General features: G+C 60.9%; 1 protein-coding gene across 1 annotated transcript; it reads right to left on the bottom strand.

The window, feature by feature from the left end:
* Window positions 1–297: 297 nt before the first annotated feature.
* LOC120391261 lies at window positions 298–5,691 on the bottom strand. Its single transcript, XM_039514744.1, has 8 exons — window positions 5,501–5,691; window positions 5,302–5,418; window positions 4,251–4,465; window positions 3,280–3,459; window positions 2,823–2,890; window positions 2,348–2,451; window positions 1,272–1,339; window positions 298–614 (listed from the first exon to the last, which is right to left on the bottom strand). Exons 1-8 carry the CDS (start codon window positions 5,551–5,553, stop codon window positions 298–300), a joined length of 1,122 nt encoding a protein of 373 aa, XP_039370678.1. The 5' UTR covers window positions 5,554–5,691.
* Window positions 5,692–16,987: the final 11,296 nt, after the last annotated feature.

The raw sequence follows: 16,987 nt of genomic DNA, 5'->3' as shown, positions 1-16,987 counted from the left end.
GTCAAACCGCAAGCCAGTGGCAGAGCTGGGAATGGAACCTGACTCCCAGATTCCCTCCCCCCCGCACTCTAACCACTAGACCCCACTCCCCTCCCACAACTAGGAATGGAACCCAGGAGCCTGACTCCCAAACACCCCCACTCTAACCACTAGACCCCACTCCCCTCCCGTAGCCAGGAACAGAGCCCAGGAGTCCCGACTCCCAGACCCCCCCTGCTCTAACCACTAGACCCCATTACCTGCCCTGACACAAGCACTTCTCTCAGCTCTCGAGGTCTCCCACCAGCCATGGACCTGTCAGGGCCCTTCTTGGCAAGAGCCCAGCTGAGGGTGACACAGCGCCTGCCCCACCCACCTTGGCTCGCAGCAGCACCTCCCCCTGGGCTGACCCACTGTGCTCAGCCCAGCCCTGGTGGGGGCCTGGCACTGGGGCTGCTGTCCCCCTCCCACCGGGCCCTGCTGCTCACGGATCTTGCAGGCTACGCCCTGGGCAGTCAAGCTGGGGGCCCAGTGCCGCATGCAGTTTACGAAGCACCAGAAGGCGTCAAACTCTGAGTCCAGGGTCTCCAGGAAGTGGCTGGCAAAGCTGGTCATGCCCTGGCAGTAGCCGATGTCTGGGGAGAGCGGGAGGGGGTGTCAGGGGGACTGAGGGGGAGAATAGGAGTAGGAGGCAACAGGGAGCCAGATGGGGGCAAAAAGGGATCCTGAGGGGGGGTCAAGGGATAGTAAAGGGAAGTCACAAGACACTGGGGGCAGGTGGAAGTGGGGTCAGCAGGGAGGTGGGCGGGGCCGGGGGCCGCGAGAAGCTCAGGGGAAGGGACTGTGGAGGGGTGCCGGGCGGACAGGAAGCAGTGAGGGGTGCCAGGGGGGAGGGAGCAGTGGAGGGTGCTGGGGAAGGGACAATGGAGGGTGCTGGGGGCAGGGAGCAGTGGAGGGGTGCCAGGGGACAGGGAGCAGGGAGAGATGCCGGGAGGGCAGGGAGCAGGGAGAGGTACTGGGGGTAGGGAGCAGGGGAGAGATGCCGGGAGGGCAGGGAGCAGGGAAGGGGTACTGGGGGGCAGGGAGCAGTGGAGAGGTGCCGGGAGGGCAGGAAGCAGGGGCGGGGTGCCGGGAGGGAAGGGAGCAGGGAGAAGTGCCAGGGGGGGCAGAGAGCAGGGGAGGGGTGCCGGGAGGGCAGGAAGCAGGGGAGGGGTGCCAGGGGGCAGGGAGCAGGGGAGGGGTGCCGGGAGGGAAGGGAGCAGGGGAGGGATGCCAGGGGGCAGGGTACCCACCCTGGTGGAAGGCGGCAAATGTGATCAGAATCTCCCTCAGGTACAGCAGCTTCACCAGCCCCTGGCGCCTGCAGAGAGCCACAGGAGAGGTGTGAGCCCAGCGGGCACATGGCACCATTGGGAGTGTGATTCCCACAGGTGTGTAGCACCACTGGGGGGGTTGAGCCCAGTGGGAGCATGGCATCATTGGGGGGTGAGCCCGGTGGGCGCGTGGCCCCATTGAGGGGGGTGATCCCAGAAGGCGTATGGCACCATTGAGGGGTGAGCCCGGCGGGCACATGGCATAGGCTGTCCTCGTGGGGGTGCCTACATGGCATGGGGTGGCTGTTCCTGGGGGCATGTGGCACCGGGGCAGGGGTGGCTGTGCTGGTTAGCATGTAGGACTGGGGTAGCCTCTGTTGAGAGGGGCCTATGTGGCACTGTGGGGGAACTGTTTGGTGGGTGAGTGGCACTGGGGGCTTTGCCAGGTGAATGCGTGGCACTGGGGGGCTCATGGAGGGGGCTCCGTGGCAGTGGGCGGCTGTGCCCGGTAGGTGTGTGGCACTGGAGGGGAGCCTGCATGGCATTGAGGGGCTTTGCCCAGCAGGTGCATGGCAGTGGGGGTGGGGCTCATGGAGGTTTACTGAATGGAGGAGGGTGGCTGTGCTTGCAGGGGGGTTGGCACTGAGGGGACTGTGCCCAGCGGGTGTGTGGCACTGGTGGGCTGTGCCCAGCAGAGGTGTGGGACTGGGGGGGAGGGCTCATGGGGGGGCACCTGCATGACAGTGGTGGGCTGTGCCCAGCACAAGCATCGCACTGGGGGTGAGCCTCGTGGGGGGGCTGCATGGCAGCGGGCGGCTGTACCTGGTGTGGTGTGGCACTGGGGGTGTCACACTGTGGGGGCTGTGTGTCAGCAGGTGGCAGTGCCCAGCATGGAGTGGCACTGGGGGAGTGCATGGTAGCAGGTGACAGTACCTAGCGGGGGTGTGGCAGTGGGGGGGTACATGGCAGTGGGCAGCGGTGCCCAGCACAGCATGGCACTGGGAGCATGGCACTGGCATGGCAGCAGGTGGCAGTGCCCGGCAGGACGCACTCACTGGAAGAAGCTGCGGTGCCGGTCGGTGCGGGGCACGTCGGCATCAATGTCCCTCAGAGATGCCCAGAACTGGGGCTGGTTGATGCTCTGGAGCCACAGGCCGTGCTGGCGGGGGAGAGGCTGCATTAGTATTCAGCCAGCAGGGGTGCCCAGCAGGGTACTCTGGTGCTCAGGGCATGGGGAGGGGGCTGGGGACCGGGACTCCTGGGTTCTACTCCCAGCTCCAGGAGCACCCACCCTGCCCATTGAGCATGGAGCCCAGTGGCCTATGCAGCGCTGGCATTCCCTGCGTGGACGGCCTGTGCCAGTGGGGCGGATGCCCGCCCCTGAGGGGCTGCACCTTGGTACCAGCTCCTTCCACACTGCCTTCCCCTTGGCCATTGCTGCTGGCTGCTCTGTGCCACCCCGGGCCCCTGCCTGCCATGCCCCAGCGAGCCAGCCACCCCGTCCAGCCACGGCTGGCACAGACGTCTCACCTCCGCGGGCACCTTGGCCGCTTCCATCTCCTGCTGCTCGTATTTCATGATGGCCAGGGACAGCTCCACTGTGGGAAGGAGAATGGGGTCGGTTTTAGCCACCAGGACCAGGCTCCGGCTCTTTAAGGAGGAGGAGCTCTGTTGCTCCGCCCCCTGGGAGGAGCTGTTTGGTGGGAGGAGCTGTGGGGCTATAAATTGAATGTGTTGCATGGCCATGTCAATCAGTGGATGGGCTGGTGGTTAGGAAGAAGTGACCTGCCCCTGCCCCGAGTTGTAGGAAAGAGAACTTTGCTGAGTGAACTTGGTCTCTAAAATGTGGGGGAAGCAGATGAGCCTCATCCCCCCCCCAAACTCTCCCCCCATTGTACCCCCATCCCCCCATTCAGATCTGCCTCCGGCCCGGTCCCCTGATGTCCTGCGTGCTGGGAGCTGGAGGGTCGGTTTGGGGGGCACTTACAGTCTGACTGGACCTTCATGCGCCTGGCGCTGGGGAACTGCTGCTTCCAGGCGTTCTTCATGCTCCTGTAGCGAGCGACCAGCTGCTGGTCCAGCCGGCGCCGCTCCTCAGTGGTGGAGTCCGCGGGGTACACACCGAAGAGAAACTTCCAGGTGACCTTCCGCTCGCTGGCATCCGTGCCTGGGTCCCCAGCCCCCCACAGAGCATGAGTTGGGTCTGCACTGGACCACCTACACACTCATAGAACACTGACTTTGTGGGGGCAGGGAACCAGGACTCCTGGGTTCCCTCCCTGGCTCTGGGAGAGGAGTGTTGTCTCGGGGCAAAGAGCAAGTGGAGCCGGGGAGCCTGGACTTCTGGGTTCTATCCCCAACTCGGGGAGGGGAGTTGGGTCTAGTGATGAGAATGGGGGGAATGGTTGGTAGCCTGTCCTGGGGTCTGATGGGAAATGTAGTCACCTCCCTAGTGCAGCAGCTGGAGCAGAGCCTCAGGAACACACAGTTTGGGTTTCTTTATTTCTATTCATCCCTGAGATCTCTGACCAACATGTGTCCATTAATCCAGCTCTGCTGCCTGTCTGGCATGTAGCTGCGAACCCACTACGGCATAGCACTGCCCTCTCTTCACAGCAGCAGACCCTAAAGCGTTTGACCAAGGAAGTCAGTTTCACTATTGCCACTGTACAGTTGGGGAAACCGAGGCACAGAGAGGCGCAGTGACTTGCCCAAGGTCACCCAGCAAGCTAGTGGCAGAGCTGGGCACAGAACCCAGGCGTCCTCTGCCGGATCTGATGGCCAAAGCTTGTCTCTAGGGAGCAGCTTCCGCCAAGTGTGGATCGCTTCCCTGCCAACGGCGCCAGCTCCTGGCCCCGCCCTGCAGTGGGACTCAGGACTCTCGGCATCAGCGCCAGGGGCTGGGGCGAGAGGTGTCAAATCCAAGGGCTCCTCCCACCACCCCAGCCCCGCACGCACCTGTCTCATAGACCGCCTTGCGCAGCCCAGCCAGGTCCAGCCTGCCTGCCCCATCGAAGAGGCTCTGGAGGGAGCTGGTTGCTGGGAGCTGGGATTCTGGCCCGTGGGTGCAGGTGCCATCCCCATCCACGCGTCTCCTGGGCGGCTGCTCCTGGATCTTGCTCCAGTCCCCTATTCCTGCTTCACCCCTCTGCCACGTGGCCACGATGCGCCTGCTGTGAGGGGGCCAAGGACCATTAGTGCTTCCTAGTCAGGAATCCCCTCTGCCCCAGTGGCCCCTACAGCTGCATGGTGTCAGCACTGAGTGGGAGGAGAGCGCGCCCCCTACTGAGCCCCCACCCCACTCTGTGCAGCACAGCGCCCCCTAGTGCCACCCGGAGGTCAGCACTGACTGAGGGGAGAGCGCCCCCTACTGAGCACCTACCCTACTCCCTCCAGCACAGCGCCCCCTAGTGCTGCATGGGCTCAGCACTGACTGAGGGGAGAGTGCCCCCTAGTGATCCCCCACCCTACTCCCTGCAGCACAGAGCCCCCTAGTACTGCATGGGCTCAGCACTGACTGAAGGGAGAGCGCCCCCTACTGAGCCCTCACCCCACTCTGTGCAGCACAGCGCCCCCTAGTACTGCATGGGCTCAGCACTGACTGAAGGGAGAGCGCCCCCTACTGAGCCCTCACCCTACTCCCTGCAGCACAGAGCCCCCTAGTACTGCATGGGCTCAGCACTGACTGAAGGGCCCCTAGTACTGCATGGGCTCAGCACTGACTGATGGGAGAGCGCCCCCTACTGAGCCCCTACCCTACTCCCTCCAGCACAGCGCCCCCTAGTACTGCATGGGCTCAGCACTGACTGAAGGGAGAGCGCCCCCTACTGAGCCCTCACCCCACTCTGTGCAGCACGGCGCCCCCTAGTGCTGCACTGGGGCATTGGGATCAACACAGGTTGCCTTTGTGTTTAAGAAGGAACGTCTCTCTCCACCTAACACACCTCTCTCCCCCCACACCCTGGCTCTAGCCCCAGGCCAGGTGCTTTTCTCTGTGGAGTCCCCTGACCTGGTGGGGGCACCGTCACGGTCTCTGGGCCATGGGTGGAGGGCCCGCAGGAGCCGGCAGCCGGGTACTCTGTGGAGGGCGCGCTCCGCCAGACGCAGCAGGACACCGATGGAAGCCCTGGGGAGGGGGTCACATACAAACTGGGGTCAGGGCCCGGGGCCGGCTCAGGGTTTCTGTTTCCCAGGAACCCGTCGCTCACCTCAGAGCCCTGAGCCAGTACAGCAGGAGCCGGAGCACCACCCCGCCCTTCATTTCCGGGAGCCCTACACCCCGCTTGGGGCCATAGGTGTGGAGGACCCTGGAGCAGCGGGGGCCATGGGTGGCAGGGAGGCAGTCACAGTCTTCCCCCAGGCCATTCTCCCCCACTGCTCACACCCAGGGGATGTCACAATGGGGCCCTTGTGCTGCCTGTTCCTAGGGAAACCAGGGGTTCCACCATGTCAATGGGCCCATCTGGCCTGGCGTCTGGCCTCCTGCTGTTGCCATGGTACTGTGGGGAGGTGCTCTGATCTCCATAGGAGAGGCCATTTATTGCAGTGTCAGAGGAGACCAAGGGTCCATCCAGCCTCCTCCTGAATTCAAATTCACCCCTCATCTGTTTGGAGCTGCGGATTCTGCAGCTTGGCTCCCAGTCGGGCGGGTGCTGGCAGGAGCGGGGGGCTGGCACCTTCACCCACCTCTATGGGGTGTCTGGGGAGGATGGTGTTAGGGGTGGGGGGTGGCTCTGTTCTCCCTTCTCCCTCTGCTTGTAATAGACCAGCTGAATGCCTGGGCGCATGTCACCCTCTTGTGGCCAAGCCCAGCTACTACATCAGCCTGCTCCTCACCCAACCTGTAGCGTCGCTGGTTCGATCCCTGGGGCGGATGGATGCGCTTCTGGGGTTTGGTTCCCTGGGAGTATCTGCTCCCAGCTGGGCCGGCTGCCTCTGTGCCAAGGAGTCGTCCCCCACAGCAGAGGAGCAGCTGGGGATCACTTTGCTCATTAGTGCTGTGTTCGTTAAGGCTTCAGCCCTGTTACAGGAGACCCCCCATCCCACATGCAAGGGATAGTCGATGTGACCCCCCACACACACACTGCCCGGGAGCAGAGTGAAACGAAACCACAAATCATCCCTGTGGAGCTGTGTGTGTGGGAGAGAGATCGAGGTGTGTGTATGTGAGAGCTGGGGGTGTGACATTGTGGGGGGTGAGAGCTGTGGGGGGTGGGTGTAACATTGTGGGGTGGTGAGAGCTGTGGGGTGTGGGTGTGACACTGTGGTGGTATGCGGGTGTGACATATTACAGGGGGTAGGTGTGGCATGGTGAGGGCTTTGGGGTGTGGGTCTGACACAACTGTGGGGTGTGGGTGGGAAACTGTGGGGGGTGAGAGTTGTGGGGCATGGGTATGACACACTGTGGGGGTATGCGGGTGTGACACACTATGGGGCGTGGGTGTGACACTGTGTGGAGAGGTGTGTGGTGTGGTGAGGGCTGTGGGGCATGGGTGTGACACAGTGTGGAGGGGTTGTGGGGAGGTGAGAGCTGTAGGGTGTGAGTGTCACACACTGTGGGGGTTTGACACACTGTGCGGAATGGGTGTGACACTGTGTGTGGGTGTGACACACTGCGGGTGTGATGTGCTGTTTGGAGATGTGGGGTGCGCAGGCGCATGCAAGCACCACCGCCCTCTGCTGGATGGAATCAGAGCCGCTCCCCATGTGTCACAAGCCCTGCACTGCTGGCCCAGAGGGCGGCTCACCGGCCGTGCAGGGGTGGGGATGGCAGGGCACGGGATGGGATTTCATCTCACAATGCTCCCTGGGCCACCTGCTCTGACCCGGGCCGGGAGCTGGGGCCATTGCCCAAGGCGGAGGCCTGGGGATCAGGGCGCCAGCTCCTCCTGCTGCAAGGGCAGCTTGGCACCAGTGGCCCCTCGCCCAGGCTCGGGCTGGAGGCAGCAGCCGGGGCTGGCGGCTGAGCCGAGGAGCCTGGTCCCTGAGCCGAGAGGCCGAGTGTAAATTACCAGCCCCTGCGCTGAATGATTTGTGCTGTGATTAAGCTGCCTCCCTCGCGGCGCCGCCAGCTCAGCCAGGCTCCCGGTGACCTATGGAAGGGATGGGGGGGGCAGCCGGGGGAGGGAGATTAATGTTTCATCAAGGGCAAAGCCCCCCACCCCCCGACTCGCTGGGCCGCAGAGCGGGGCTTGCATACAGATGCGGTGTCCGGCTCCAGCTCCTCACGGTAGGAGTCTGGGGTGCTCTGCGGCTAAGCGCTGGGGGGGCCGTGTCTTGCTGTGCCATCTGGGCCTGGAGGGGGCACTAGCTGCTAATTCAATTTGGGATTCTGGCCCCCTCCTTTAATAATCCACCCTCCGGCCTGGAGCAATGCCTCCCCCACACTGAGCCTTACCTGTGATCCCCTCCCCAGATGAAGTCAAATCCTCAGTGTGCTCTGTGAGGGCAGAGACGGGCACCGTGTGGGTCACAGCCGGTCTGATACCAAGGTGATGGGTGCTGTGTAAGAATCAGAAGCAAAAGACAGCCTTGCCTAGTAGGTAGGAGCAGTGAGCTGGAACTCTGCTACTGACCTGCTGGGTAACCTTGGGCAAGTCCTTTCACCCCTCTGTGCCTCAGTTTCCTCTCCTGCCCTCTCCTCTCTGTCTATTCAGACTGAGAGGTCTTTGGGGCATGAACTGTGGGGTTGTGCAGCCATGGGGCCCTGATCTCAGGTGGGGGCTACAAGAGTGAAGTTGGTTTATGGAGTGGGGAGACCAGGCCACAATTTGCTGGTTGAATCAGCAAAGGAACAAAATTGTTCCCCTGAATAACATCCTGCAGCAGGGAGTTCCACAGGTGAGCCTCTAAGGGCTGCTCCTGCTGCCACGAGATCACACCTAGCAAGTGGGTGGCTGCAGCACAGGGCAGGCAGGGCAGGACCCATCCAGCTGTGTCTTGCTGCTCCCCGGGGTACCCCGTCCCCTACTTCTTCCCTCCAGGGTCCTTCTGCCTCCTCCCCAGAGCAGGTGGGATTTGTGTTCTTCACACAATGCACAGTCAACCTGTGGAACTCCTCACCAGAGGATGTTGTGAAGGCCAAGACTATAACAGGGTTCAAAAAAGAACTAGATAAATTCATGGAGGACAGGTCCATCAATGGGTATTAGCCAAGATGGGCAGGAATGGTGTCCCTAGCCTCTGTTTGCCAGAAGCTGGGAATGGGTGACAGGGGATGGATCACCTGATGGTTACCTGTTCTGTTCATTCCCTCTGGGGCACCTGGCACTGGCCACTGTCGAAAGACGGGATCCTGGGCTAGATGGACCTTTGGGCTGACCCAGTAGGGCCGTTCTTATCCCCATTGCTGAGGGTGAATTCCAAATTGCTGCCTCCTGGAAGCAGCACAAAGGCAGGGCTGAGTCGCCTGCACAAAAACTGGTGGGGGGCAGGATCGTCTAGTGGTTAGAGTGGGGTTGGGGGAAGTTGGCGATCCAGGACTCCTGGCTTCTCTCCCCAGCTCTGCCCCCTGCCAGGCTGGCTGTTACCCGGTGCTGACGCCAGTCTCACTCTTTGCTACCAGTGCAGGACGGAGCTTGCAGGCCCCGGGGTGGGGGGTGGGACGAGTGCAGGGAAAGGGAGGGGACAGGGCGGTGGGGTCCAGGGCTGGCAGGAGGTATTAGGCTTCCAAGCTAGGTGTCATGGGTGGGGGCGTATCCTGGAGCTGGGGAGCTGGCTGGATCCCCCATGGCCCCTGCCCGTCCCCTTTGCCCCCATCCTGTCCCCCCCACAGTCGTGTGGTGCCATAGCACCTGCCAGCACAGTGGGCGGAGGGGAGATGGGGTCGTCACAGTGCCCCCTGGTGGCAGAATAGGATCACTGCAGGGACTCCTCTCCCCTCAAGTCTTTCCAGCTGGGCTTTGGGCTCCCTGGCTCCCTGAGCAGGGGGAAGGGGGGGGGGGGCTGGGCAGGAGCGGTGAACGATGGCAGAGGGGAGGGGCTGGATTTATTGCTCCTGACAGGGAGGGAGCCATCAATGGCACTGGCAAGAGAGCGAAAGGATGGCGTGAGCTCCCTGCTCTGCCACTGCTCCTCAATCCCCCCGCTGGCCCATCCCTGCCTCCCCCTCCACAGAGTTCTGCGAATGTCCAAAGTGCCCCAGCTAACCCTGGCCATTCCCTACACCCTCCCCGTAGAAACGGCTGCTGCATGCAGCGGGGACAGGGACGGTCACAGGCCTTGAGGTTGTGGGAGATGGGATTTCCAGCTCTTCCTGGACCCAGAGGGTCATAAGAACGGCCAGACTGGGTCAGACCATAGGTCCATCTAGTCCAGTATCCCGTCTTCGGACAGTGCCCCAGAGGGAATGAACAGAACAGGGAATCATCCATCCCCAGCTTCTGGCAGACAGAGGCTAGGGACACTGTTCCTGCCCATCCTGGTTAATAGCCATTGATGGACCTATCCTCCATGAACGTATCTAGTTCTTTTTTAACCCTGTTGTAATCTTGGACTTCACAACATCCTCTGGCAAGGAGTTCCACAGGTTGACCTGCTTTGGAGGGGGTTAGAGGACTGGGCTATGCTGAGTCAGAACAACCCAGGGACTAGGGTTGTCAAATTTGATTGGACGTATTCCTGGAGGTTTCATCGCATGAGATAATCTTTAATTAACGATTAATCTTTAATTCCTGGTGACTCCAGGACAATCCTGGAGGGCTGGCAACCATACAGGGGACTGACGTTAATTTCTCAGGCGATGTGGCATTATTATCCCAGCAGCGTGGAGAAGAACCAAAACCCAGACTGTGGCACCGCTGTGCTGGAATCTGCAGACAGTGAGAGACAGTTCCTACCCCTGAGAGCTACAGCGTGAACAGACAACACAGAGTGGGACGAAGAAACTGAGGCACGGAGCAAGACATGGACAAGGGCAGCAGCAGAGCCAGGAATTGAACCCAGGTGTCCTAGCCCAGCACCCTCCCCATTGAGCCACACTCATGAATAGTAACTGCTACATAGATTCCCTTGTGGATCCCAGCCCCCACTGCTCCCATGGAATTCAGTCCCAGCCTCTTGTAGGGGAGGGGAGGGGAGGGTGGGGGGCTGCGTTGCTACTCAGCAGAGCCCTGGGCCTTGGAGCTGCACCTGGCAAGTGGGAGACCCTTAAACCTGATCCCCTGCTAGCCCAGCCATGGGATCCCCCCAGCTCTGATGGTGCCCCACAATCCTGACCCACAGCCCCTGCTAGCCCAGCCCTGGGCTCCCCTAAGCTCTGCCACTGCCCTTCAATCCTGACCCAAGGCCCTGGGCTCCCCCCAGCTCTACCAGTGCCCCTCAATCCTGACCCACAGCTCCTGCTAGCCCAGCCCTGGTCTCCCACAGCTCTGCCAGTGCCCCTCAATCCTGACCCACAGCTCCTGCTAGCCCAGCCCTGGTCTCCCCCCAGCTCTGACAGTGCCCCTCAATCCCGACCCACAGCCCCCAGCTAGTCCAGAATAATCCATAACCCCCTTTTATTCTCTGCCTGGTGCAGATCATTCATTCCCTGCTGCATTTTGCTCCGCCCCCTGCCTCCCCCACCGACATACTAATATTCAACCTGCTGGCAGCGCCCCCTGGCGGGAATCTGGGGAAGCACAGACCCACGGCACAGGGACAAGGATGCAGCATTCCCACCTGCCCAGGCATCAGAAGGGGGGCAGGGAACCCAACGGGGGGAGGGGCACCCCCCCAAAAAAAACCATTCTCCCAAGGCAGGGAAGAGGCTCCCCTCCCCCTGCCCCCAATTAACGATGTACAAGCTGGTCTTGTAATTAAGAGCAGCACTAATCTTGCTAATTAATATGAAGCAGGTGCAGTGATCTGGGTTTGGGGTGGGGGGGGAGGCTCTGGATTTATGACTGTCAGAGGTTCCCCCCCGCACATGCTGCCAAGAGAAGAACCTCGTTAAGGGAAGCAATTAAAGCCACTTTCAAGATGCCAGCAACTTCCTCTGTGCGTGTGTGTGCAAGTGTGGGCTTGGGCCTGGGCCTGCCTTCAACTGGCCGCCCAGGCACCTCTAAGGGCGTCCCAGGGGCTACGCCGGATCTGTGCGAGTCACTGCTTGGATGGGAGAGAGCAAAAGCCACGTGCTCTGGGAGTGGGGCAGGGGCTCAGCAGGGGGCGCTGTGCTGAGGGGAGCAGGGATGGGCGCTCAGCAGGGGGCGCTGTGCTGCAGGGAGCAGGGAGGGGGTTCAGCAGGGGGCGCTGTGCTGCAGGGAGCAGGGTGGGGCCTCAGCAGAGGGCGCTGTGCTGCAAGGAGCAGGGCGGGGTCAGCAGGGGGCGCTGTGCTGCAGGGAGCAGGGTGGGGCCTCAGCAGAGGGCGCTGTGCTGCAAGGAGCAGGGCGGGGGGTCAGCAGGGGGTGCTGTGCTGCAGGGAGCAGGGCGGGGGGTCAGCAGAGGGCGCTGTGCTGCGGGGAGGAGGGAGGAGGCTCAGCAGGGGGCGCTGTGCTGCAGGCAGCAGGGTGGGGTCAGCAGGGGGCGCTGTGCTGCGGGGAGCAGGGCGGGAGGTCAGCAGGGGGCGCTGTGCTGCAGGGAGCAGGGCGGGGTCAGCAGGGGGCGCTGTGCTGCAGGGAGCAGGGCGGGGGGTCAGCAGGGGGCGCTGTGCTGCAGGGAGCAGGGCGGGGTCAGCAGGGGGCGCTGTGCTGCAGGGAGCAGGGCGGGGGGTCAGCAGGGGGTGCTGTGCTGCAGGGAGCAGGGCGGGAGGTCAGCAGGGGGCGCTGTGCTGCAGGAAGCAGGGTGGGGGTCTCATTGGGGATGCTCTCCATTCCAGAGCCACAGAAAGCCTGGGCACAGCTCTGGCAGGTGTTGCAGGGTTGCTCTGTGGAAGCTCTCCTTGGGGGGTGTCGGGGGCTCAGTACACAGTGCTATGGGCTCATGCCCATCCCGGAGTCCCGGGATTTTGTACCTCCAAGGTAGCCCCCCCCACCCACATTGCAGGGCCCAATCCCCTCAGGGTGCAGCTGGGGGGATGAACCCACAATGAGTTGTGTCCCGTGGGAATGGCCAGGAGCGGGCAGAGAGAGGATCTTGGGATTGTTCAGTCTGCAGAAGAGAAGAGTGAGGGGGGATTTGATAGCTGCTTTCAACTACCTGAAAGGGGGTTCCAAAGAGGATGGCTCTAGACTGTGCTCAGTGGTACCAGATGACAGAACAAGGAGTAATGATCTCAAGTTGCAGTGGGGGAGGTTTAGGTTGGATATTAGGAAAAACTTTTTCACTAGTAGGGTGGTGAAGCACTGGAATGGGTTACCTAGGGAGGTGGTGGAATCTCCTTCCTTAGAGGTTTTTAAGGCCCAGCTTGACAAAGCCCTGGCTGGGATGATCTAGTTGGAGGTTGGTCCTGCTTTGAGCAGGGGGTTGGACTAGATACCTCCTGAGGTCCCTTCCAACCCTGAGATTCTATGATTCTATGATCCACAGCCCCTGGGGAAGGGGGGGCTTCAATTTCCCTTGGGCTCCCCCCTGCTCTTCTGATACATGGAGCCCCCTGCACAAAAGCAGCCCCTCCCCCCAACACACCTGAGGACCCCTCCATACACACAGCTCCTCATGCACACACACATACACAGCCCCCTGTATCCAACCCCACAGTCCACTGCCTCCGTCATGCCCCCTTCCCCCACCCCTTACACAGACACCCAGCATCAGACCACCAGGAAGGGGCAATCCCTCCAGCAGCTGCTGCAGCTCTTAATCCCACCCAGCTGGGGGCGCTGGGCTGCTCCCTGCAGACCCCCTACCCCAGCAGGTAACCTGAGCTGGGGGGGGGTCACGTTACTCCTGGGCCACAGCTGGGGCAGCTCTTTGTAAAGCCACAGCTCACCTGCCCTATGGGGGGGGGGGGAAATAGGCCTGGGGGGTGGTCTGCTGGGAAGGGCATGGGGCTGGCACCTGTCGCTAGCTCAGTGGGACCCCCCCTTGAGTCCCAAATCCCTCTGCCCGGCTGGGACAGGAATGTCCTGCTGCTCCAGCCCCCTGGCCGGGCATTCACACGGTGCTGGGTTACAGCAGTTGCAGCTCCCAGCCTGGGGAATGGGGTCTAGTGGTTAGAGCAGGGGAGCTGGGTGCCGGGCAAGAGAGAGTCTGTGCCTGGCTCTTCCACAGTCTCCCTTGGCTGTGACCTTGGGTGAGTCTCCTGCCCCCTCTGTGCCTCAGTTTCCCCTATCCTGGCTGAGTGCTTTAATCCCTTAATATTTGTAAAGTGCTTTGGGATCCTCAGGCAGGGGGCGCTGTGGTGCGAAGGCACATTAGCCATGGTGCAGGGGGATGGGAGTAGGGCCACGCTGTCTCTCTCAGCTGATTCCAAGAGCCCAGCGAGGTGGGGAGGGGGCTGCTGCAGGTGGCAGAGGCTATGAGGGAGGAGGCTTTTGTGCCCCCAAGGTAGGGAGCAGCAGGGGGAGGATGTGGCCAGACAGACGAGATCTGGGAAGGGCGATTGGGGGCTCACACCATGATCTACCCCAGTGCAAAGTGGGTGTCAATTGACACGTGTTGCCAGGCAACAGGGAATCGGGGCCTGGGATTGCCATGGAGACCTACCTGCTGGGACAGCAGGGACCACTCATGTCTGTTACCATGGTGATGGGGGGGGGGGATGCTGAGAACTGATGGGTGTTACCTCCATGTGGAACATGTAGGTGTCTCTGCCACCCTAAGGTGTAACCCCCTGCCATGGGCCTGCAGATAACCTCAGCCCCTGGCCGCTGCCCCAGGGAGATCCCCCAGGCAGAGTGGGGCCTTGGGACAGCTAGGGAGGGGCGGAAGGTCCTGTCCCCTTCCCCAGGTGGGTGGGAGGGTCAGAGCCTGGCACCTGACTCTTGTCTAGCCTCTTCCAGGGGGTGCTTCCTGGACCAGGTCGGCTGAGGATCAGCCCCCATTTTAGGGTGTGTGTGGAGGATTATGAGGCAGAAAAAGGAAGTGGGTGGGATTGGCACAAGAAATCAGCAGGAGCCACTGAGAATTCCCCTCCCTTCAGAATCAAGGGGAGTCCCCTGCTCCCACCCACCTGAATACAAGGAGAGGAGCAGTGACCTGGCCCCTAGTGACCCGCCCAAAGTCACACAGCAAGGGGGGAAGCTCAGACTAGAACCCAGCAGTCGTGCCACGAAGCGCCACTGCTCTACAGCCTAGACCCCATTCCCATCCCAGACCTGAGAGCAGAACTTGGGTGTCCTGACCCCAAGTTCCCGCCCCAACCCCTGCTCTAACCAGTAGATCCCGCTGCCACCCCTAACCTCTCTCTAAACCTCCATGATGCCAGGTCCTCCAAGACCTCCCTATAGATACGGAAACAATCTCTGCTTAGAGCCCCGGAGCAGGCAAAACCCCTCAGCTCTGCTCCCTCCCTGAGAGGGCCCAGTTCCCAGCCAGCACCCAGGCCAAGCTGAGCCATCCCTCGCTGATGGGTTAGGCGCTGGGCCCTGCTGCTTTACTGGCTTGTATCAGGGCCCTGCCCTGGTGCTCTCCTCCTTTGAGGGTGCATCAGAGCCACCCGCTCCCTGATGGGCCCCCTATGCTGAGCTGGACCCCGGCTGGCTGGGGACAGTGCTGGTGACAGGAGCCAGGGGTCGAGTGTCCTGCATCTCTCCTGTCATTTTGCCCCACCAGCTCCCCCCATCCCAGCCCCTCATCCCATCACCCCTCCCCCAACTCAGCCCCCATCCCATCAGCCCTCCCCAATTCATCACACCATCCTCCCCACCCCTTCTCCAATTCCATCACCCTCCCCATTCCAGCCCCTCATCCCATCACCCCTCCCAAAACACCATCACCCCTCTCCCAACTCAGCCCCCATCCCATCAGCCCTTCCCAATTCATCACACCCACCCATCACCCCTCCCCATTCTCCAATTCCATCCCCTTCCCCATCTCAGCCCCCATCCCATCGCCTCCCCCCGCCCGCAGCAGCGACCGACCCTCTTTCATTCACAAAGCGCCAGTCTCCTCTCCCCTTGTCTTTATCGCAAGGGTGCCGCTTGTGGTTCCCAGCACGGCCACAAGGGGTCTCCCTTGTGCTACCAAAGAGCAATGCGGCTCCTTGGCACCGCGCCGGCGGGTTACCTGGGCCTGCAGTTGTGCGGATGAAAACCCTGGACGTGGGGAATGGGTCAAACCCCCAGAGAGCCCCCGCCCGTCCCCCAGCCAGGGCACGATACAGCCCCCCTCCCCCAAGGGAGGCAGCTCCCTCTAGGCCGCATGTTTTGTTTTGGGGGGGAAAGATTTTTAAAAAAACCCTAAAATCTGTCAAATAGGTTCCAGGGTCCCCCCACCTCTGCCCGGTGTTTGTTTCACTGGCCTGGGTGCCAGGGGCTGTAGAGACACCCAGGGGTGTGGCTGGGTTAGAAGAGGGCCGAAGATCTCAACCCTGAGTGCTCTGCGTTTTTTTTAAAAATGTGGCACTCTGCTGGGGCCGGGGGAACTGCTGCTGCCCTGTGTAATATGGGAACCACAGAGAGATCTGCTGAGGATCCGACTGTGGGCTGGGTTTCTGAACCCAAGTGCCTGGTTGTAATGGTGGGTGGTTTGGCTCTGATCGTTACATGGCAAAGACTTGTAAGCCCTGTTAAAACATCCGAAATAAATCAATAGTTTAAAACACCAAGAAACGAACAAAAAATACCTGGTCTGACTGTAGTGTGTAGATTAGAACAAGCCTCCATCCCACATTGGAAGGGGAATAATCTACACTGGTATGAGGCACCTTTATAGTGGGGTAACTGTGTTCAGACCCAGGGCTTTACTGTTAGATTGTTAAAAAAAACCAAACCACTGCCCTAACTGGCAATTGTAGTGAGACAAAATCTGTGTGAACAGCAGAGATCTACCCCAAGGCCATTCTCAGCTCAGACCTTGGGCTGGTGACAGAGAAACTCAAAAGGAAACTGACTAGAAACAACCCGGAAACTGACCAGTCTGTTTCTATGGGCTGGGCTGAGAGTAAATAAATGGGCATTTGTCAGCTCTTGTGATTTTCATTGTGACTCTCGTGATTTACTAAAAGCTCCAGCTCCAGGAGTCAAGTGATCACAGGAGACTATCAGCTGTCATTTAAAAAAAAAGTAAATTTCTAGTCCTTATAGACTTGGAAAGGTGAGCCCCTGATGGCTCAGAACCCAGAAGGCAAGTGACAAGGGGAGGGTGGTTGATGGAGGAGGAGCAGAGGGGAGAGGGGCCTGGACAAGAAGCCCTGTTTTATTTTTTTCTTTAAAAACAAATCCCCCTCATGACTGTTAACCAATCTCATGATTTTGGGGGCCGGCGTCAGGAGCGCTGAGCGCTTGGGGTTGGAGCGGCTGAAATGAGCTTTGGAAGGTGTGTTCAGCTGTAACAATCTTGGTTTCAATGGGTGAGTTTTCAGCCTGGTCTGTTACTGGCTGATGCGGCAACTTTTGGCCATGGGTTTGGCTGGGCTGTTTGCTCCTTGGTCCTGGTCCAGCTGCCCTGTTGGCTGCAATGGTGAGATAGGGCGTCAGGGCCTTGGAGGATTCCCAGATGTGCTGCTTAGATATGCCACGCGGGGTTGCAGTTTTTCAATTGCTCTGCACCCACAACTGGGGCCAGATTGTCCAAAGTGCTCAGAATGCACCTCCCCCCCCCGCCCCCGAGATCAGTGGAGAACCACTCCAGCCCCTAGGTCACTGGGGGCTGCTGAATGCCTCTGGCCACTTCTT

This window comes from Mauremys reevesii, linkage group 25 (assembly GCF_016161935.1).
Source record: "Mauremys reevesii isolate NIE-2019 linkage group 25, ASM1616193v1, whole genome shotgun sequence".
NCBI lineage: Eukaryota > Metazoa > Chordata > Testudines > Geoemydidae > Mauremys > Mauremys reevesii.
The sequence above is the reverse complement of the archived record's forward strand: the minus strand, read 5'-3'. Positions and strand labels throughout refer to the sequence as shown.